This window comes from Odocoileus virginianus, chromosome 4 (assembly GCF_023699985.2).
Source record: "Odocoileus virginianus isolate 20LAN1187 ecotype Illinois chromosome 4, Ovbor_1.2, whole genome shotgun sequence".
NCBI classification, from domain to species: domain Eukaryota; kingdom Metazoa; phylum Chordata; class Mammalia; order Artiodactyla; family Cervidae; genus Odocoileus; species Odocoileus virginianus.
The window spans coordinates 21073596-21097094 of record NC_069677.1 but is presented as its reverse complement, the minus strand read 5'-3'; the positions used below and the strand labels follow the sequence as shown (position 1 = coordinate 21097094).

Genomic DNA, 23499 nt, shown 5'->3' with positions numbered 1-23499 from the left:
GTAGCTCACCAGGCCCCTCTGTCCATGGGATTTTCCCATGGAATATGGGAAATTCCAGTAGGAATACCGGAGTGGGTTGCCATTTCCTCCTCCAGGGGATCTTCTCAACCCAGGGATAGAGCCCTAGTCTCCTGCGTCTCCTGCATTGGCAGGCTGATTCTTTACCACTGCACTGCCTGGGAAGCCTGGGATAATTGGTAGGCATTAGTCTGGCATGCCAGTTCATGGGGTCACAAAGAGTCAGACAGAACTGACTGAGCGATAGCAATGAAAAGAGTTGTATCTAAATAGATCTTGTTATGAATTAAAGGCCATGTTAAAAAAAAAAAGACAACTAGCAAAAAAACTTTAATGAAAGAACAGATTGATTATATCTTTAGTAATTGGAGACAGTAACTTTTTTTAGTTTAGATCTGGGGTTTGTAAAATTTTTCTGTAAGCGACCAGATAGCAAATATTTTAGGCTTTGAGGCCAGAGTGTCTCTGTCACAACTACTCAAGTCTGCCACTGTGGCACCAAAGGAGGCATACGATAAGTCACACATTTAATAAGGAAATAGAGAATACATCTGTTTGTAAGAAGAAACATAATATTGTGTCAGTTTCCTCACACATCTGTTCCCAAAGTGAATTTTAAGTCTTAATTTTTTTGCCAAGTTATGTGTGAAAAGTAGTATCTCCTTGCTGTTTTAATTTGTGTTTCTCTACTATTGAAGTAGTATCTGTGTGTATTTTTCTTCTTCTTCTTTTCTGTATTTGTTTTCCATTGAGTTTCCTCTTCAGTTAATTACAAGCGGAGTTAATTTATGTCACTTACTTCATCTTCTTGTCACCTGATGTCCCAGCGCCCTGGAGACTTGTGGTATCTCAGACCAATGCAGACCAACAGGGCGCCATTTTGCTTTCATGAATTATAACTCTTCCTCTAACTTTTTGCTCAAGACCCTGCAAATTGATTGTCAGTTGATATCTTACCTATGTGCTAGGCTGGCTGCTTGCCAATAGACTGAGGTTTGGAGGACCCCTTGTCTCCCCATCCTGAGTGGCGATTTACTGCCTTCAGCTCCTGTAGAGTTAATTGTTGTCTGTATGTTACCTGAACCCACCTATGCCCTTTGGGCCTTGAAATCCAGTTGTGAGCAAGATCTACCTTTGCATTTCTGTTCATCCTAGTTGAGAAACCCTAGAGCTTGAGCCTCATTCCCTCAATTGTGCTTTATTTATTTTTTTGACTGTGCCACGTGGCATAGCATGCAGGATCTTAGTTCCCAACCAGGGATTGAACCCATGCCCCCTGTATTGGTAGAGTAGAATTTTAACCACAGAACCACCAGGAGAGTCCCTCTGATTGTACTTTAAAGAATGAGCAGAATTATGTTTCACTCTTGAGTGATGATAGTTGTTTCTATTTTCCAAGAGATATGACTGAGAATGGTAAAGTCACTTGCAAGGAGCCACACAGAAATTCTTAGAGAACACACACCATGAGATTATGATAATGACTGAGGTGGAGGCGTCCTCTTTTTGGTCCAGGTCTCCATGTCGTGGGTGAGCTGCCCTCACAAAGGCTGCCCTTGCCCCTCCCTGCAGTCTTTCCATTGCTGTGTGAGGTACGGGAACCGAGACCATTATGACAGAGCCGAGCTGGTTTCTGTTCTCTTTTGGACATAATTGTTTGTCACATTTCTGATCACCCTTTCTTCCTCCAGATTATAAAATTGTAAAATCTCAGCTATATTTGTATTTCCTTTTGCTGCCTGAACTTGCAAGCTACCATTCACAGCTTTCCTTTGAAATTCCTTTCTAATAATCTTTCTTCATATATTTGTATCATCTGCTATTTATGCAGTACTCTTGTGTCCGTTGTTTCACTTGATCCTCACCAACACCTATGAGGTCAGCAGGGCAGAGATTGTTGTTTCTGTTTTACAGATGAGGAAACTAAGGCCCAGTGAGGTCTGGAAAGCCCTGGCCTGAGGCCGCCCTCGGAACTGTCAGCAAAACTGCCTTAAATGCATGGCCTTGACTCTACTGATGTTTTGTTTTTCCTGTCCACAGAACTGCTTTTCTTTTATGGGTCTCAGGGATTTTCTTGTCCATGACACAAAGAAATTGGTGACTTTTCCTGAGAGATCTAAGCAGTATTCATTTGCCTGATATTTCTTTTACTTTACTATTGGTCTGAGTACTTTCAGAGAAGACAGTTACATGTAAATATTCCCATCTCCTCTGCACCTTTTTCTCCAGACAGTGAGGCAGACATTTTCAGAGAAGACAGAGATCCTGAAGAAAATGTGTGTGTTCTCTGGTATCCTTAACAAGCACTGCAACCATAGGTTTAGATATTTTTCCCTGAGTTTTTCTAGATTTAGGCGGCCACAATGCTTCATATTTGGGGGGAGTCACTGATTCCTGTTCCTATTTTAACTCTCTGAGGTTTGTGTGTTGTGTGACCTTTGTGTTCTGACCTTAAGATTTAGGGAACTGAAAATTTAGGAAGTTTTGTTAGGCCTTGAATCCAAGTAAATTCCCTTACAAGTACAAAGACTCATAGAATTGTGGAATGTTACAGTTTGAGGGACTTTCATCCATCTCGGCCCCTTGATTTGAAAAGCTGGCCAGTTAGTGATAAAATGGAGCTAGGTTGCCGGGGTTAGATTAGACTCCCTGCTGCCTCGTTCCACGTCACTTCATGGTTCCCCTGCTGTGTTGAGCCTCTTCCCGCCAGTCTCTGAGCTCAGAGATGGCTGGTGCCCTGTCCGCTCCCTAGTGAAGATCAGAGGGCTTGCACGTACTTGGCACAGTGACTGATTTGAACCTGCGTCTTGTTGATGAGGTCTTTCCAGGGAGATCAGTGGTAAAGAATTTGCCTGCCAATTCAGCAGATGTGGATTTGATGCCTGGATCAGGAGGCTTCCCTGGAGAAGAAAATGGCAACCCACTGCAGTATTCTTGCCTGGAAAAATCCCATGGACAGAGGAGCTTGGTGGGCTATAGTCCATGGGGTTGCAAAGAGTCGGACTTGACTAAGCATGCACACACGTACGCTTGTTGATAAATTCTAATAGATACATCATTACTGTCTATTGGCAAATAGAATTTTAAGGATATGGAGGTGGGGTGAGAGAAGTTAGTCAGAGTTTCTTCTGGGAGACAAACCACTCTAGATATCTTAAGCAGATAAGTTTTAATGCAGGGTGTTATGTGCTTCAGAATCACTGGGAGAATTATATAGAGCAGTCTGTTGGCTGAGCTTCCAATATAAATCTCAGAGCCACACAAAATTACTATGTGTAAGACAGTAGAGATTCATGAGGCTACCATGGAACTGTTGTGGTCAAGGATCCAGCACACTGCTTGTGAACCAGAGATTAAGAAGCCACCATCGGAAAGTAGTAACTGGACCCTAAACTTGGAGTCCAGCTGCTCCTTCTGCCACAGTTGCTTCTTGATAACCACAAGGCTGAAGACTGAATGTGGGAATGTGGATACAGAAAACTCCCTGTCTCCATGACCGTGCTTCCAGCAGAAAGTCCGCCAAAGTGGCAGAGTGTGGCTGTCATCTTCCTTTTGTCTTCCAAGTCTCAGGCCAGTAGATATGTTTTGGTGCAGTCTCTTTTGCAATCAAACCCTTGTCTGAGAATCAGCCTCTGCACTATGGCAAGGTTGAGTGCCTATCCACCATTTCCAACACAGTCAGGGTTATTGGTGTCAGATTTTGGGCATGTCTTCCACAAGGCTTTGTGTGTAGTTGATACTAAACTGAGGATGGATTCACAATTATGTTCCATTAGATCTCTATTTATCAGTGTCATTAATTATATAACAGAAGGGAAGGCAGGAGTTTTATGTTAGGGAGTCCCTACGGGGAATTCCTATATATCAGAACAAATGCCATAAAGAGGGATGAGTCTGAGCTGGGGGAGTGTTCTAAACTGTTTTGGTTTCAAACCTCTTGGAAAGTACGACAAAGGAGACATGCAGTTTTATGAGTGCTCACCGTGTCTGGGGGGAGTTCCGTCTCTGGCGAGGGTTGTCAGCCTTCTGTACTGAATGCTTTGCCTCCTCCCCTGCCCCTGTGGAATATACATTTCAAATTTCCAAAGGAAATCAATATAAAATAGTTTATTTAAAGTAAATTAAATAGACATATAACCTGTGGACTGGCCCTGAACTCTTTTGACTTCATTTCCCTCAACTTTTGTATAACCTCTGTTGAAAAATGTAAAACATTGATAAATAACCCCTCCATCTTTACTCTTGTATGCTCATGAATACATCTGGACACGTTTTATTCCTGTTTCTTGCCCACTCCCTAATTTTTCCTGTTCTGATTTCAGAGTTAGTCAAACCTGCTGTCCTATTTGAAACGCAGTAGACGTAAAGCCTCTTATAATACTGATGGTTGTGGTGACAGGAGTGGACAGGTAGTAAAGATTTAACTGAAGTCAATAATCTGCTTCAGGAGAACAAGGCTGAGTGAGTGGGGTAGTCACTAGCTTCTTGTAGATTTCTGCTGTATCTTGTATTTTTCTACTCCTGCACGATCATTCTTATACCTTCTTCCCTCCTATTGGAAAGCACATGCTTCTGGAGCAGGGTAGCCCCCAAGATCTCCTCTCCTCACTGCTGCCTGCTCTGCCTTCTTAACAATTCAGTAATAAGCTCCAAGTTCAAAGCATGGGTGGTCTTTGGCCAGAGGGAGCGTTTGCGAGAGGATCCTAACATGTTCAGAATTCTCTTGGACTCACTGGCTCTCACTATTACTATATTATAAGTAAAGTGACTACATATAAGGGATTGTCTAAACTGGGCCTCTTCCGAGAGTGAAAAGGGGCACTGTTAATAATTACGCCGAAACAACAGCATAAATTGAATGCATGGTCACCCTAATTATAAGAAATTGTGGAGAACAGTGTTTGAAATGTTAACTGACATGATTCAGAACCAGAATTTAACTCATCTTCCCAAATCTTTCCCTTCTCTTTTTTATAATAATCACATGCTAAGCCCTGGTGATGGGACAGGTTCTGTATTAGGCACTAGGAAAAGAAAGGAAGACGCCATCTGTGTTCTTTATTTGCTACAATCACTGTAATACTCTAAAGCAGAAGGTTATCAACCTGGCTCAGTGCAGAATTCTTATTGAGGTAATTAGGTTTATACTTCTTCCTCCCCATTCCACCCAACCCCCTCCCCCCACGCATAACTGAAGTGTATTCTGTCAAAAGACAAAGATGTGAATAAATCCGAGGAATCACTTTATCAATTTGTCTATTTTATTCTTGGGGTTTCTTAAAGATTTGGTGTGAAGAAACCCGTTTTTCTTAATGATAAGTTTGAAAACTGCTGGGTTGAGATTTCAAATTCTATGTTATTGTTCTCAAGCTGTAAGTCTAGTTGAAGAAAAAAAGAAGAATCGGACTATCTAAACTTGGGACACAGAAAAAAATTAATAGGAAACTAAAAAGATATTTTAAGTGTCTGGAGGGCTGCCATGTAGAAGAAGGCTTATGATTGATTCCAAGGCAAAGGCAGGACTGATCGGTGGTTCTTAGGGGAATACCAGTTTCAGCCTTACATAACTTTCTAGTAGTTACAACTTTTCTGCCATGAAAGGGGCTGCCTTGTGAAGTAATAAGTTCCTTGTCATTGGTGTAGATTAGCAGACTCACAGAGGGTGGTTCAGTTTCAGCTTCAGCTCTGCATTAGAAGAAATAACTTAATTAACAATTTCATGCTTCTTGGATATTAAACTTCTGTATTAAGTTGTTAGCTACTTCCTTACCTATGTTTAAAGTATATGTGTGTGTGTGTGTTTTATTTCCCTAGAATATTAGCCAACTTAGAACATTCTTGACACACGGCATTGTCTGTTTTTTTGGGGTAGTCAGTAATTGATAAAAATGCAGAAGGCGCAACACCAACACTCTCATCGAGAGAAATTTGAAAAGGAATAACATCCACCCCAGTCATTCTGAAACTGATCCGAAACAGCCTGGCTCGTTTTTACTCAGCGGCTATTGGTCGACGCTTCTACAGATTTTGTCTCTGTTTCAAAATCTTGAAATAAAGTGGAACAACTTCCAACATGACTTAAGAAAAAGGTCACTGGTTGAAAATGGTTTCAATTGTTTTGCTATTAAATTGTGAAATTGCAAAACTAGCCTCTCTTACATAACTTGAATTTATAACACATTCTAATGAGAAGTCTGTCTGTTTTTTATGTCATTTTAAATGCTAAGAAATTTCTCCAGGCTCTTGAACTGGTGTTAACCAGAAACTATAATTTCAGAGCTATAATGCATTGAGTTTCTTTGTTTTTAAAAACTGTCCTTAAAGAGGAAAAGTTGTACCTCTTCTTCCTCCCTTTATTTTTCCAGTGACTGAGCAATTTAACTGAATTTAGCAATATCCTTGTGTTTTAACCCTAAGATGAAGTAGATCTTGGGTTTAATAGAAATTTAAGATGGAAATTAATTATCTGATAAACAAAGATTGACTTGGAAACTTTCATTTGTAATAATATTATCTAAATTCAATAACATTAATTCAAATTATAGCCTTCAAACTCTATGTAAAAGCTCTGAACTAGTTTACAACCAGTAATATGATAGTAGGATGCAAATAGTACAGTTGACAGGTGATCGCTTTGTGAACAATATAATGTTTAGAAGGTTGGAGGATAACAGTTAACTCTGTGTCTTGTTGCTATGCTTACTCTTGGCAGGTTATGTGGTCTGAGTCAACATTGCTTCAGAGTCACAAAGAGTAGTGTCATGTGAACATGGCCTGAGATTTGTCAATAGAGGGTGTATATTTATTGAGGACAAAGTGAACTGTTTCTGCTTTTAAAATGATATCTAAATAGAGTTTTCTCTTATTTATTATACTTTTTTTTGGGATATCAATGTGAATTTATGGTAAAGAACATAAAATTACTTTAAAAAATCAAAATCAATGAAAACATCCCTCAAGGGCTAGGCATAGTCTCTGACCTGTCTAGTGGGTACAACAGACCTGTAAACAGAAGGCTAAAATGTGGTGTTCATGTGTTTTAATACAAGTTTAAACAAGCTGTCAGGGGAATGCAGACAATGAGCAGCAATTAACTTATGGACCGACTCACTTGGCAGTGGGTTTAGGATGAGAGGATACCAGCCAGATAACCACCAAGGGGATTGCTAGGCCTCATTAGTGATGCTGTTGGTGATTTTTCCCTTGGTCATTTTTTCATCTTGGTGAAGGTATGAGATATATATCAGGATTTTAAATGCTTATGAATCAGGCAATGAGAAGCTCATCTTTGTAAAGCCAGATTTCCACTTTTAGGAATAGACTAACTGTACTGAAAGAGCTCAAGGTATTTGTTGTCCTCTTTTCTTGGCCTTGGACAGAAAAAATCTGTTAGTATGAGACTTAAATCTCCTTGAGAGCACATTTTAAAAATAAGCCCAGCACACTCTACAGACTAGCCGTACCATGATAGAACATAGCATGTTGTTGAAAGAGGGAAGTTTTTAAAAATACAGTATTTATTTTTTTGACTGAAGGATAACTGCTTTACAGAATTTTGTTGTTTTCTGCCAAATCTCAACATAAATCAGCCACAGGTATACATATATTCCCTCCCTCTTGAACCTCCCTCCCATCTCCCTCCCCATCCCACCTCTTAGGTTGATACAGAGCCCCTGTTAGAGTTCCCTGAAACATTCAGCAAATTCCCATTGGCTGTCTATTTTACATATCGTAATGTAAGTTTCCATGTTACTGTCTCCACACATCTCACCCTCTCCTTCCCTCTCCCTGCGTCTATAAGTCTGTTTTCTATGTCTGTTTCTCGTTGCTGCCCTGCAAATATATTCTTCGGCATCATCTTTCTGGATTTGAAAGAGGGAATTTTGGAGATCATCTTCTTAATGCTTATTATTTTAGAGCTGGAGAATTTAAGGCCCACACAGGGTACGTATTTTCTTGTTCACTTAGCCAAGAATAACCACTGTCACTAAATGTGATCTAAACTGCAATGTTGGGGTCATGAGTTCAGTGCTAATTTCCAGTGGCGTGGGTGCTCTTTTGGAAGATAAATTCTTTTCTCCTGTGTCTATTTCTTTCCCTTTTCCTCACTCTTTCTAGTTACTATCCAATAGTCATTAGAGTTTCTCAATTGTTTAATGAAACTTTTCCACTACAAACCTTTCTGGAAGCAGAGTGACTGGGTGTGTATCCAGTCTCTGATATGCACTAGCTGCTGTGTTACATTGCATGGGCCGTCTCAGCTTTTTAAAATCTTGGTTGTCAAATTAGAAGGAACACATTGGTCCCTAAGATACCTCCCAGCTGGGACTTGCTGTGACCTCTTGGCCATTGAATAGCTTGTCTTGGCTGTTGTCACCTGGTTGTGGCAAATAAAAACCAAGGAGGTGGCAATTGGTTTGGTTCCGTTCTCTCCTTTAACTTTTCCTGCAAGGCCTGGTCTTCCAGCACTATTGTTTCCCTGTCAGGGTGGATTGTTCCCTTTCTGTGTGACGTTCTGAATCTGGAGTGACAGCGCGAGGTGCAGTATGTTCTATTCTGCCTCACTTCTTTATCAGAGACGGATATTTACTTGAACTGATTGATGCTTCTCCATCTTCCTGCTTCCTAGTTTACTGGCATCTGCAAATGTATTCATAGATGGATTTTCCTTGCCATCATCTGTATTGCCAGCCATAGGGATTGTACCTTTAGCACTGATTTGTATTCGTACTAACTCTGTGCCAGGCAGGTTGGCACTTAACTTGTTGATTCCTAGTCTACCTCCCTTCACTCCAGCATCCCAACTCACAAGGACTCACAGGGGAGAAGCTGGTTTTGTAAGAAACCTTAGCTCTCTCAATTGGCAGACTTGCTAGGAGGAGTCATAGACCATGAGGGTTAGAAGGAATGATGGCAGGCATCTCATCTTCAGTTTAAAGATAAGGAGACACACTGCGGTTCAAAGAGTCAAGTTACTTAAGTCACAGAGCCAGTTAGTGGCTGAGCTAGAAATTCCACCCAAGTCCTCTGTATCTCAGTCCCATGTTTTTTCCTGTATTTCCAACTGTCTCTCAGACAGTCTATATAAAGGTTTGGCATTTCTGTAGAGATGTTCTCTTGTCACCCCTTCCGAGTAATGCCAGCTGTCCATGCAAAGAGTGGGGCGCTTAGCCAGTGCAGGGCCAGAGCTGCCTGTAAAGAGAAGTGGAGTGAATGCATTGACATTTTCAGCCCATGGCAGATCCTGTTTGCCCTTCCAGCTCTCATCAGAAGAAGAGTGATTACATTTGCTGTTCAAGTAACAATTGTGTGCAATTTTCAGCCTGCCTTGTTCTTTAACGTTGTCTTCCCACGCTTCTATCACATGCCATGGCATATCTGCTTAGTAATTACACTGGTAGGGACTTACCTACACCGTTTGGAAAAGGTTTGCCTAAAGTACTTATTTGCTTGTGCATAATAAATCTTGATTGATACCTTGGTAATCTCTGAGATCAATCTGAGGTTCCCTCCCACAATGGGGAGGATTGAAGAGTCAGGAAACGGGTGACAAAAGAAAGAAGGAAAAACAAAAGAGGGCTGTGATTCCTCATTGATGAGCTACGAGGAGCATTGGAAACGGGTGACAAAAGAAAGAAGGAAAAACAAAAGAGGGCTGTGATTCCTCATTGATGAGCTACGAGGAGCATTGTGGATGATTAGGAATCCCCATGGCCGACTTTTTCTTGTTTCTGGCTAGTTTTACAGTCAGGATCGTTCCCAGATTTAAGTTTGTAAGTAGAGTTATCATTTTCATTCATCTAATAATCTAGTCCAATTGAGCCTCCTCTCTAGCTCAGTGGATAAAGAATCTGCTTGCAATGCAGGAGATTTGGGCTTGATCCCTGGGTTGGGAAGATCCCCTGGAGGAGATATGCAACACACTCTAGTATTCTTGCCTTGGAAATCCCATGGACAGAGGAGCCTGGCGGGCTACAGTAGAGTCGCAGAGAGTTGGACCTGACTTAGTGAGTAAATGACAACAGTATAAAATAGTCCAATCACATCATTTTTAGAGGTATCCAGTGTGATTCCAGAAAAAAGCAAAGGTTGCACTATGAGCTTGTGGCATAGCTGAGACTGGGAGCTGGGTCTGAATTCAGAAGATCAGGTGTCTTCCAGGTGAGGACTAAGTTGTAGAAAAGGATATTTATCTGCAGTCTAAGGAAGGATGCACAGTGTACCACTTTAATAGTTCCAGAACTGTGCTCAGTGGCAGCCTGGCTGGGAGAGGAGATTGCAGGAGAATGGACACATGTATATGTACGTCTGAGTCCCTTCATTGTTCACTTGAAACTCTCACAACATTGTTAATTGGCTATACCTCAATACAAAATACAAAGTTAAAAAAGAAAGCAGTTTTGAAATTCTAGGAAAGCACTGACTTTTATGCAAAGAGGGAAGATTGTTAACAATCTTCAAAGGTATAGGAAAGTGTTATTTAAATCTTAATCACTTAAGTGGAGAAAATATTGCTAAGGACCAGAATACTAAACTTTAGTCAGCCCTCAACTGCTTCTGATGTTTAAGTCACAAAGCACTTCACTCTCTCAATTCTTCCACCAATAAAATAGTGATGTTCATACCTGTCTCTTCCTTCAGTGTCATTCATTTATTCCGCAAACATTGACTAAGAGCCAGGCCTTGGGTTAATTGCCAAGGGAGATTTAGTGACTAATGCAACATGATGTAAAGGTTAATATAAATGCTCTAAGTCAATTGTTTCCAACCCTCAAATCAGAATGCATACATACAGATTCCCAGATGAGTCTAGTGTGCAGTTTTGAAAACCACTTCTTTAAGCTTGTAGCATTTGATGTTAGATAATACCATGCAACAAGTGGCTGGTTGTTTTTTAAATTTTGGTGAGCTATGTAAATGTTTGAAGAAGAGTACTCTGTTGATTTTAGAAAAGAAGCAAAACTTGAGCGAACACTAGTTCGTTCTATTTTTGTGGATGACCATGAGTTGTCATTCACATTCTATCTTTAGAGAGGCTTGGTAAGTTTTTTAGTATCAAATGTCACTTTACCTGTAGCCCTAAGTGTTCCCACCCATAGAGGAAGGGTCTTGTTCATCACGTGGCCTTTTGCAGTTGTTCATGTTTCATGTTTCGTTGTGTCTAATCAGTTTGGCCAAACTTTCAGTTTGTAATCCTATGGCTCATGGAAGTTAGGTTTGGAAGAACAGAATGGAGAAGATATTTTGGCAAGTAGGATGCAGGAACTAGGAATGGATATAAAGCAAAATCTCCTGTTTCTAAGTGATGATTTCCTTTGGATTTCTTTTCCCTCCAAACAGACAGGTAGTACCATGGTGTGAAGATCATAGATTTTGGGTGCAAGACTTGTGTCCAGGCTTTAGCTTGGCTATTTGTTAGCTGTGTATCCTTGAGCAAGTTATTTAACTCTTAAAGTCTTATTTTCTTGATCTGCTAAATACGGAGAATGGTAACCCCACCACATATAATCATCAGGATGAATATGTTGCAAGTAGGAAATTGGCATATAGTACATCCTCAGTGAGGGTCTTCTTTGGTGGCACAGTGGTAAAGAATCTGTCTGCAAATGCAGGAGACTCAGGAGATGCAGGTTTGATCCCTGGGTCTGGAAGATGCCCTGGAGAAGGAAATGGTAACCCACTCCAATATTCTTGCCTGGAAAATTCCATGGACAGAGGAGCCTGGTGGGCTACTGTCCGTGTGGGTCACAATGAGTTGGACACAACATAGTGACTGAGCACAAGCATATCCTAAATAAACACTTGCTATTTATTGCCAGTCTGTAGCTTTCTTATAACCTCTGAACAGTTAGGAGGAGTAAAAAGAAGAGCAACAGAGTGGCAATAAGTGAAACTCTCTAGGTTCTTCTTAATTGCTTTGCATTTGATGACAGTTCCTGAAAGTCTAGTGCTTAGGGAGCCCCAGCTCTTTAACTCCCATCAGCAGAGGCATCTTGCTTAGCTGAGGGCCAGTTCTCTTGTTTTCCTCTTTTCTGATGGTGTTTGTGTATTTTCAGGGCCTCTGTGTAGATCTTCCTTTTCACTTCTTGCTTTCATGATGATTATATGCTTAGAGTGAAACCAATCTAGAACCAGAGGAAGTAAGAGCAGGGTAAGTTTTGGTCCAGCAAAACCAGCTCTCACCAGTGCTTATCTTTGTGTTTACCATCGGTCTCTTTCTGAGAAGCTGAGAAACCCCAGGGAAATGTTCTAGTTTGCCCGTTCACTAAACGTGTGAGGTTTTCTCAAACTCATTTATCAAAAGTAAGGGCTGTAATTAAGATTTCAGAGAAGGAAAGCACTCTAGAATATTAGAGCTAATTGGGACTTTACAGACATTCATTCGGCAAATGAGCATCCTCTCTTGTTAAAGGTCACACTGGCAAAGCTGAGACTAGAACTGGGGTCATAGGGACTCTTTGTCTATACTATTGTATTTTTCTCCTTCCTTGGATCCATTCTGCGTGGATTAGGTTTTTTTCTTTTTTTTAAATATATATCAGGTTTTCACTCCTGTCAGATTCCTGTTCAAAGATAAATGTTCTAGCCTTTTCTTTCTCTATTTAAGACCTTTGAAAAGCAAAGCTCATTTAACCTTGCCAGTCTTTTCCCCACATCTTCTAAGTCGCTCATTTCAGTTCAGCTGGTCTGCTCCCTTCCTACAGGAATGCCTTACTTCTTCCTCCAGTTCACAGAATTTTCTGGTATTGTCCTTTGGCTTGTTTCATTTATCTTTTGGAGCCACCTAGCTTTCAGAGTCCTTGCTCATGGCTACTTCTGTGCTGGATCTTGTGACATATGCTAGTTTGTTGTTGTTGTTGTTTGCTTGTTTTGTTTCTTTTTGTATATCTTGATGTTGCTCTTTTTCTGTTTTCACATATAAAATATATATCTTCCTCAGGTAGTCTTTAAACTCCTGAAAATAGGATGATAATCTGAATCATATGAGTACAGGATGAGATTTCGTTTCATCTGGAGCTCCAGCACTAGGCAATTAAATTTATTCATTCATTAACAGACATTTTTATTGAGTGCCTATCATATTTTAGGCCCTGAGATTAGAGAATGATAATTACTTCTGCTCTCAAGGATTCAAGAGTTTAGTTTGTGATACAGGCAAGCAGAGAGGCAGAGTGACAAATGATGTGTGTGGTGAAGACAGTATTCCAGATGCTGTGGAAGTGTTGTGAAAGGGGACATAGATTGAACTGGAGGCTGGATAATGTGAATTATGTCTTAAAGGACTGGTAGGAAGTGGTGCTCAGAATCTAAATGATACATAGTAGTTGAGATATCAGTTTTAATCGAGAGGTATCTTGGACGAAAGGGAGCAAAGATAAAACCTAGAAGAAATTGATGAATTTTCAGCAGAATGTAAATACTGAAAAATGACCTCAAAAGAAGTACAAATTTTTTACAATTATTGTAGAAGTTCTTGGAAAGATTATTAAGCTTTATTATTAAAAAAAGTATCATATCTAGATGAACTTACACTGAATTCTGATAAACCTTTAAAGATCAGATAGTCTTAATCTTACCATTAAACTAATCCAGACAGTAGAAGAGGATACAGAACTCCCATATCTAAACCAAAGAATGATAAGTAAAACATGTAGAGGAAAAACATCAGAGAATGATATTATTTATGATTTTATGTACAAACATTCTTTGTAAAATAGCATATTTAATTCATCAGTATACCAAAACATCATGACGGTGACTGAGTAGGATTTTTTCCCTAGGACAGCAAAGTTGGTTCAATATCTGGAAATCTAAGACATCTATCGACACAATTAATTACATATATAAGTTAAGGGAGGAGAAAAAGAGATGATCACATAAGTGGATCCTAAGAAGGGAGATGCAGAGATCCTAGAAAGGGATGAGTAACCAAGGAGATCAACATTTATTCATTCATTCACCCATTCATGCATAGCATATTTTTCTAAGGGCTTCTGGCCAGGCATTGTTGGGGCAGTTAGGCAGGTGGTAAAATAGCATATATGTGACTGTTACAAATATGAAAGAAATACCAGAAGAGTCCAGGGATTAAGCTACTCTTTTTGGATGGAGTTAGGGAAATGTTCACAGCATCAGAGATGTTTGAGCTGGGTCAAGATGAAAAAAACAAACAGAAAAAGATTGTTGGAAGATTTGGTAGATGGGAAATAGAGGGGCAAACAGTGGAAACAGTGTCAGACTTTATTTTTTGGGGCTCCAAAATCACTGCAGATGGTGATTGCAGCCATTAAATTAAAAGACGCTTACTCCTTGGAAGAAAAGTTATGACCAACCTAGATAGCATATTAAAAAGCAGAGACATTATTTTGCCAACAAAGGTCCGTCTAGTCAAGGCTATGGTTTTTCCAGTGGTCATATATGGATGTGAGAGTTGGACTGTGACGAAGCTGAGCACCGAAGAATTGATGCTTTTGAGCTGTGGTGTTGGAGAAGACTCTTGAGAGACCCTTGGGCTGCAAGAAGATCCAACCAGTCCATCCTAAAGGAGATCAGTCCTGGGTGTTCATTGGAAGGACTGATGCTGAAGCTGAAACTTTAGTACTTTGGCCACCTGATGAGAAGAATTGACTCACTGGAAAAGACCCTGATGCTGGGAGGGATTGGGCGCAGGAGGAGAACGGGACGACAGAGGATGAGATGGCTGGATGACATCACCAACTCCATGGACATGAGTTTGCGTAAACTCCGGGAGTTGGTGACGGACAGGGAGGCCTGGCGTGCTGTGATTCATGGGGTCGCAAAGAGTTGGTCGCGACTGAGTGACTGAACTGAACTGAATTGAATGATAGCTTATGGTGATCGATGTTGGATTTGTGATCTCTGAAGAAGATGATTTTGCTTCGGGACCAGGAACCGGTCTTGACCACTTGAGAGCTTTTGTGTAGCAGAGTTTTATTAAAGTATAAAAAGGACAGAGAAAGCTTCTGACATAGACATTGGAAGGGGGATGGAGAGTGCCTCACTGAGTTTTATCAAGGCCTTATATACTTTTACCAGACCCACTCTCACAACATCCATCTTAACAAGATTAAAACTAACAATAGAAAGGTCTTACCAGACCCACTCCTACAGCATAAGTCTTAAGATAAGATTAGTCAGAAGTTTCCTGTTAAGAAAAAGAAACATGTCCTCAAGCAAGGTATATTGTTGTTATATAATCACTGGTACAGAGTTTAAGGAAAAACAAGATGAGTTGTTTTGTTGTATAATCATTAACTCTGGGCTTAAAGAAAAACAACAACAACAACAACAACAACAACAACATTTTATGTGACTAAGATGCAGGAGTGTAGAAAAAAAATGTGTACTTTTCTCCTCCTCAAGAGCCCCAGACCCTTTTCTCCTCCTCACAGACCCCAGACTTCTTATCAACCTACCTAAGAATTCACTCTCTCAATAATGGGAGTTATATAGCATTGTAGATGGTGTATATAGCATGAGCAAGTCTTCAAGGTCATTAAATTTCATTATAAATCTTGAGAATGGTTACTGGACCACTGTTAACACACAGAAGAATGGTTTGGGAAGATGCTGTTAAGGTCTTATGCAGACAGGTACTTAGCCAGACCCTGGCACTCCTTTGAGGTCCCTGACGTTGCCTCCATGGGGAGTACAGTGTTAGGGTAATATATGGTGCTGGGGATAACAGAAAATATGGTGGGGGGCATGGTTTGCATATGGATGCTTACATTTTCATTTTTCATAGTCTCCCAGAAGTTGCCTATTCCTTTATATCTACAGAATTTCTGAAAAGGCCAGGATTCTTCAGTCAATTGGCAATGTGCAATTGCTTTGGAAATGTGCCTCTTTGCTTTAGAAATCACTGTATCCTATATTAACCCATTTTTAAAGTTCCTATTTTGGAATAGCTTTAGATTTATAGAAAATTTGCAAGGATAATATTAAGCCATTTAAAAAAAATCTACAAATAACATTTATATTACAAATGAGTGTGGTGCATTAAAATCTTCAGATCTTTATTTTATCCTGCTTGTTCCCCACTTGTATTCATTTTAGTCTGATTGAAAGTAGAACAGACACTTTAACCCCTTTTAGTAAAAGACTGAGGGTCAGTTAAACAAATAATGCCAAAATTAATGTTTCTCAACCCGAGCTTGGTTTTGGCATTAAAAAAAAAAAAACTCATAGACTTTAAAATCTGCAGCCAGTTTTAAGAACCAGGAATAAACCAAATTCATAGTTGTTTTTCTGTATTGGTTTTGTGCTGGGCTTTAATGGTGGTTTCAGGGTATATAAAATATTGTCCCTACTCTTCTGAGGAACTTAACTGTGTACAAAGCATATACCCAAGGTGCAGGGGAGGAAGGGCAAGAGAAGGCCCTGCAACGAGAGTGGAAATGCAGTGTCACCACCATAGGCTTAAGTAACAGCAGACTCCTGATTCCTATGTTCGAGGCTTCCTCATTGACTCATGTCATTCCCTTTCATCAGAGAGCTACATCGCCAACAATTCTCCTCCCTTCACTTTGCATAGCATTTAACAGTATATAAAGCACTTGAACACTGTTATCTCACTGGTTGTCCTGAAGCTCTGTGAGAGCAGGGAGCAAGGGTACCTGGGACACCATGTGAGGGATGCAGAGCTTCTCGAGATCATGTCACCCCTGCTGGCGTAGTCTAATGCTACCCAGGTCACCCTGGGCCCCAGCTTCCCCCATCACCCTCATCTCTCCACGGCCATACCATGTGCTGACCCTGCATTTTCTCCTGAGTTCCCACTGTTCTTTGCTTCCTTAGCGGCTCAGTGCTAAAGAAACTGCCTGTCAATGCAGAAGACACAGGAAACGAGGGTTCAATTCCTGGGTTGAGAGGATCCCCCAGAGCTGGAAGTGGCAGCCCACTCCAGTATTCTTGCCTGAAAAATCCCATGAACAGAGGAGCCTGGTGGGCTATGGTCCGTGGGGTCGTAAAGAGCTGGACATGTCTGAGCGACTGCACACACACACACACACACACACACACACACACACCCCCTGGTGTTCCTTGTTGTTACAGACATCTGGAGGTAATCATGGAGCCCTCTCAATTAATTCAGCCCCATTAATAAATGACAGGGTGGATTTGGGGCTGGAGAGGGTGAGGAAAGCTTCCGGGCCTCCGCTTGTTGGAGAGCTCTTGCAATCAGACTTGGAGAGCCCTCCTCAGGGAGAGAATGTGACGTTCAGCCCCAGCCTGCATGCTGCCTGCAGGGGTGGTTGGTTTACCCTGACACTAAGACATTGTTTTTCCTTCCTCACAGAGCATATTTTAGTCTGAGTAGGGCCGTCCTGGGCTGGCTTTCGTATCCCTTCCTAATTGAATTTTTCCTAAAGATCCAGTATGGTTTGAGCTCACTGATGGGCAGAGCTCCTGATGGGTGTCGTGGGGGGCTGCCCTGTGCTTATAGGGGTTGAGTATTTTAGCCCCTGGCCATTAGGCAGCAGTATCTTTCTCAGGCATTGTGGCAAACACTGCCCCTCTCCCCAGTTTCCAAGTACCCCTTGGTGAGCAGCAGTACTGCTTCTGCCAGAGGCATCATCTTAAAGTGTCCTGCCATGCACTAGTCATGCCCTTGTTTCAAGAATAAACCTTGGATGATTCCTTAATGCCTGCAGAATTCAAAGTCCTCAAGTTTGCATACAAAGCTTTCAGTGCTTTGGTTCCATCCCGCATTTTTAGTTACTTTGCTAGCTACTTTTCTGTTTTCCCCCTCCAGCCACACTAAATTGAAGTACTGTGTACTTTTCCTACCCCTGCTACGTTGCCTATGTTATTCAGGCCTGACCTCTACTCAGCATTCAGAGCTCAATCTGAAGGTCACCTCATTAATGAGGTCTTAGTTTTGCTCCCTGCAAGAAGTGATTTTACCTTTTACTGCATCCCAGTAACACTTTATTTTTTACCTCACTTAGATAATGTATGTATGTATGTATGTGTGGATTGCTCAGTCGTGTCTGACTCTTTGTGATCCCATGGACTGTAGCCCAGGCTCCTCTGTCCATGAGATTCTCCAGGCAAGAATAGTGGAATGGGTAACCATTCCCTTCTCCATGGGATCTTCCTGACCCAGGGTTCGAACCTGGGTCTCCCACATGGAGGGCAGATTGCTTACTGTCTGAGCCACCGGGGAAACCTCACTTAGATAATGTCATCATTTAATTGGTATGGTAATCATTTTAATAGATTGTTAATGAAATTGAAGCTTTTTTCCCAACCTTACTAAGAAGAATCCCCTACCATAGAAACTTCTTAAGGCTAGGAACAATTTCTTGCTCATATCTATCTCCTGAAGAATGCTAGGCAGTAAAATAGGTAACTGTTGGAAGAGAGGTATTCAAGGTGGGTTGAGGAGAGTGTTCAATTTTTCTCCTCCTTCAGTTAAGGTAGTTCTTTCCATAACTCTCCACCTCCTCCTCCTCCTTACCTTTCTCCCTTCTTTCCTTCCTCCCTTCTTTCATCATCTCAGAGTCTGTTTCAAAATTTCATTAGGTATGGATTAAGAAGAAACAGTAATGAAGAGAAATATACTGCTTTCATTTTTGTGTTTCTTTAAAGACAACTATTTTTTTCCTTTTACTTCTAGATTGAACAATGTCTCACCCATCTTGGCTGCCACCAAAAAGCACTGCTGAGCCTCTTGGCCACGTGTCTGCACGGATGGAGACCACCCATTCCTTTGGGACCCCCAGCATTTCAGTGTCCACACAGCAACCACCCAAGAAATTTGCCCCAGTTGTTGCTCCAAAGCCCAAGTACAACCCATACAAGCAACCTGGTGGTGAAGGTGAGTGTGGGCTTTGCAGAGGTGGGTGCCTAAAACAAGAGAGTTCAATATAATAAAAGTGATTTGTAGTACAATGTTGCGTTGGGAAAAGAATTTTGTAGTGTGGCTATCATAGTACATAGACTGTCAAACGTTGAAGAACACCTAGTAACCACCTAGGCAACTCTTCTACTGGGCATACAGATTGAAATCTGTTAGGGGTTATCTGACTGTGGTTTTGGCCAGAGCTAAAACTGGAACCCTCGTCTCTTCATTCATAGCTCGGTGTCCTTCTATTGCAGTATCCCCCACCCCCATCCCATTGTCTTGTAGAAATGTGCCTACCACCCAGTTTCCCCTCCCTCTTGCCATCGGACAAGTGTCCCACGTGCTACCAAGCAGTGGTCTGATGGTGTGCCCATTTGAAGTGACCCTGATAAGGCACTTAGACATTTTTTCCCTTCTCTAGTTATTTTGTCTAGATTGTTGTTTTTGTCTCTTCATTTTGGGGGAGAGGTAAGATGAAGTTCCCTCTAATATGAAGAGAATAAAGACAGTCCCTCTTACCGAGAAGGAGGCAGAGGTGTGAGGAGGGCTTAGTAGTTAGGACAGTCAGTGCACACTTGAGGGTCAGGATGGGGCAGGTTCTGTATCATGTTGGCATGTGTGAGAGGGAGGGGGAAAGCAGGTCATGCTTCAGACGTCTTCACTCGGAGTACTGCGAATTCGAGTGAGCTGGACCCTCGGCTGAGTCTTCTGTGCTGAGATGCCCCATCCTGGTCCCCATACTTTGTGAGGTCCTCTCGCTACCCAGCTGGTTCTCTAGGGACCCTGGCTTCATCTCTGACCCTCTGCAGCTCTTTGCTCATCTCTGATCTTTCTTACCATGCCGCCTCACCACCCTGTTGTCCTCTGTGACCACCCTATTCGTGTCACCGTCTCCAGTGTCTGGGCATGACCTGGCCTGGAGGGAATCGGAAGTCATCTCTTCCCTGGGTTTCCACATGCATCATATTCTGACTGTCAAATTCCTACTTCTTTTGTTGCTCCTCCTGCTGTCCTTAATCTGCCACTGTTGACCAGATGGTCTGTGTGAGGCACTCTGCTTTTTCGTTGTCGTTCTGTTGCCTTATCCTTTAACTCTATGAACCCACTGCTTTTTCACAGCAAAAAATGGAAACTTGGAGACAAGAGGTGATGCTCTCTGTGGTTTTGAAGTGAGACTATTGTCCTCACCCAGCCTGCTGTGCTGCTGGTCCTCCTTTTCCTGGCATATGTGGTACTTGGGCCCCATATGATGGTGATACCTCCTCACTTCCTTATAAGAATGTAAGCTTTGTTTCCCCATTTAAGCAACAAGATATGGTTTCTCATTCATCCTTATGTTCCTCTTGGCTCTTATTATGCTACTGTGTTTTTAGTGGGAATGGTTGTGTGTGGTCAAATGCATGTCTGTGTCTTCTTATGTGTATATATATTTGGATGGATGGCGGATGGCTGGATGGGTGAGTGCACCACTCAGTAATTCTCTTGCAGTAAACAGTTTGGAATGTGGCATCCTCTCTCGAAGCAATTCAGTCTCATTGAATTTCTGAAGTCTTGAGTCTTTCTTGCAATTCTGCCAGTCTCTCTTTCTTGTTAATATAACCTTTTTTGAATACATGAAGGAAGAGATTTCTCTTGCATATATGCATTTTAAAGGCAAACGTGGATAAAGGTTCATGGATATTCAGACTTTTAAAAATGTAGCTCCGTCTCTTCATCTGCTGTATCTTATGACTTGATATTTGTTAGAAGTGTAAGATTTACTTTCCTTTATATTTAATTTAAATGTTAGTGCATCTTCTGTTGCCCTCAACATTTTTATAATTCATGTTACTTTTGTTTAATTTTTAATACATTTTCTAAAGTTTATATGCATTTTCTTTTTCTTTTTTGGTCCATTTAGAATGTTCTGTACCATCAGTGAAATCCCCAGGTAGTAGGTAACACAGTTTTCATTTATAGGGTGAGTTGATGATGCCAAGGTCTTGTTAGCTCAGCTCACGCTATCCTTTGCCTCTATACATACTCACCTTCAATTTTTAGCCCATAAAGCCTTAGCATTCATAGCTTAATTCAGAGTCTGACTTCCAAGAACCTCAGCCATGAAGACAGAGTATAAACCTAACAGAAGTCATAGCCCACCTTTTGCTGGTGTCAAGGTGAAAAACTGCAGTGCAGAGAGTGTAAGTGATTTGTTTGAAGACGGATAACCTGCTTGTCATCAGGTTGGTGCTAGACCTCAGGTCCCCTTTGTCTGAGTCCAGAGTTATCAGGACCCTGTGTTACAGTCTAGCGAGGACTCCTTCCCTGCATGTAACTTCTATGCATCTCATACAGTCCTTTGCACAATTTTCCTTCTAGAAGATTTACTTGTATGTGGGCCTGTCTCCTTTGGGAGGTGGGGCGGCCTGACTCATGCCTTTACTCCTAGCAGCATCCAGAAGGACACTTGACACACAGTAGTACTCGGTGATGTTTGCAGTGATAATTAAGCTACGGCACTCTGAACCTGCTTATCCAGGTTCATATTCAGGCTTCTCAAATACTTTTCAGGGTTTATGGTTCTGTATGGGTTATTTTTACCTCCTCTCCCCTGTCCTGGAGCTTGGTAGCCTAGGATTTGTTTAACCACTGCTACCTTGAAGTTACTGATTACATTTCTCACTCTGGTCTAATGTCGGTAATCTCTGGGGTTTGCCTTCTCATTTTTAAATTCTGACTGTGAAAGTTGAAAAAGTACCCACATGTTTTCCACATCAACTTATATTTATGTGATACCATATGTTATAATTTTCTTTTATAAGGTATTCCACTAATAACTTTCTCTGAAGAGCTTTGGCACATTTAAAAGTGCGGTGTACTTTTTCCCAGTTAGTAGCTCTTTAGGCCTTAGGGTTTTGTTATTTTGCTACCATTGTTCACATTTTTCATTGATTTTTTTTTTTTTTCAACAACTTGTGTATCTTGGAATGCCCCTGCATTTCCAAATGCCTTTCTGTGTCCTGTACTATATACTTATGAGCCCATGAATATTTTTTATTGTTTTGTCTTCTTGCAAATTTTTCCCTGTTAAATGTCTATGTATTTTTTTTTATGGAATGCTTTTGGTATGTATGTGTGGTTTTATCTCTTTAACTTCTCTTCTAGACTGGTGAGGGAATAAGGTGACATAATTTTTCTTTTGGTCTTTAAAGTACTAGCAGTAGTGTTCTTTATCTTGTAATCTGGGCCCTTTCTCTGCTTCCAATTTGCAAAATAGACTTTGATGGCAGAACAGGGTATAAATCTTGCTTTTTCTGTCCTTGGTAGATACCAAAGAAAATGATCTTTTTTTCTTTTATTAATACATTGTTTTATGAAATGATTTTGAAATTTTCCTACTATTTTAACTCTGGCAATTGGAAATTCTTTCTCTCAATAATTTGGCTGAATGAACTGCGATAATATTTTGTGTTCCTTATTACAATAGATTATAATACAGAAGGATTTGTAAAGTTTGTAGGTTTGTAAAGTTGGAATTATCTTGTGACCTGGAGTTGACTTTCTCCAATTTCTGAAGTTTCTTTTAAAAATATTTTGTATATAAGAGTTTAAAAAAAGTGAATCCATAGGGTACAAATTCCACATGATGGTTTTAGTAGAATTCCTTTTGTTTGTACAATCCATTATAATTTTTCTAGCACATCCATATTCATTGTTATTTAATTATCAAAAAAGTGTTCTTATTGAAGCTCTCTGAGTTAGATAGAATAGATGGTATTGCAATTATACCAAGTGGTAAACACCCAAAGTGAAGGAACTTATTCAATAATCACATAGTTAATAAAATTGTAGAGCTAGGCTCTATTTTTTATATCTAGGGCTCTTATTGATTTTAGAAGGTTCTATTTATTAGAGATTGAGCTAGATAGCCTCATCTATTTTGGATTCATTATTTTATTATTTCATGATTTTTCTTTAAAATTAATTTCAAAATGGTTGCTTTTTTGTTTTAAACTAACTTTTCCTATGTATGTTACCTTCTATGCTTCTGTATAATAATAAACAAATCCTCTGTTTTCAAGCTTTGCCTACATTGCTTCACCTAGACTTGTAAAGTCAAATCAGAATAGGTGAAATAAATTCTATTCATTGACGATCCTAAGCCTGGAAATTTTTTACTAGTTCTCTCTGTGTTTTATTCTACCTGAGCTTCCCAATCCAGTCTGTGGAGAGGGAGTAGTTATTGCCTGTTGCTAACCCAGGGTAAACATAGTACTGAGAACAAAATGCCATTTTAAACAACTGGTCTCCCATGATGGAAATGGCAGCCAAACTTGTTTCCTTTCCACTTTCTTGCCCAAGCCTTTCTTCATGTTTTAATCACAAAGTCTTTGAGCAGCAGAACTAGAAAAGAGTTTGAAGGTTTTCTAGGGCAGTTCTTTCACTTTTCAGATGTGAAAACTCTGAGAGGGAAAAGAATATCTTCCCAAGGTTACCCAGGAGTTTGGGGCTGAACTGGCTCCAGAACAGGTCTTAAATGTGCTCATTCCATTGGGTCTCTGCTGTCTTAGATTGGAAGAGACAAAATTGGGGCTTGGTTCCTAGGAATTGCTGAGTCTTTGATTATTGCT

At 40.7% G+C, this 23499-nt stretch overlaps 1 protein-coding gene across 8 annotated transcripts in view; it reads left to right on the top strand.

Moving 5' to 3' along the window:
* The window catches only part of LPP (LIM domain containing preferred translocation partner in lipoma), a 719231-nt gene that overhangs the window by 213014 nt on the left and 482718 nt on the right, over positions 1-23499 (top strand). For all 8 annotated transcript variants that reach the window (XM_070466247.1, XM_070466252.1, XM_070466251.1 and 5 more), the window contains one exon: positions 18662-18862. In XM_070466247.1, the coding sequence (XP_070322348.1) occupies positions 18670-18862 (193 nt within the window). In that variant the 5' untranslated portion in view covers positions 18662-18669. The remainder of the gene's footprint in view (positions 1-18661; positions 18863-23499) is intronic.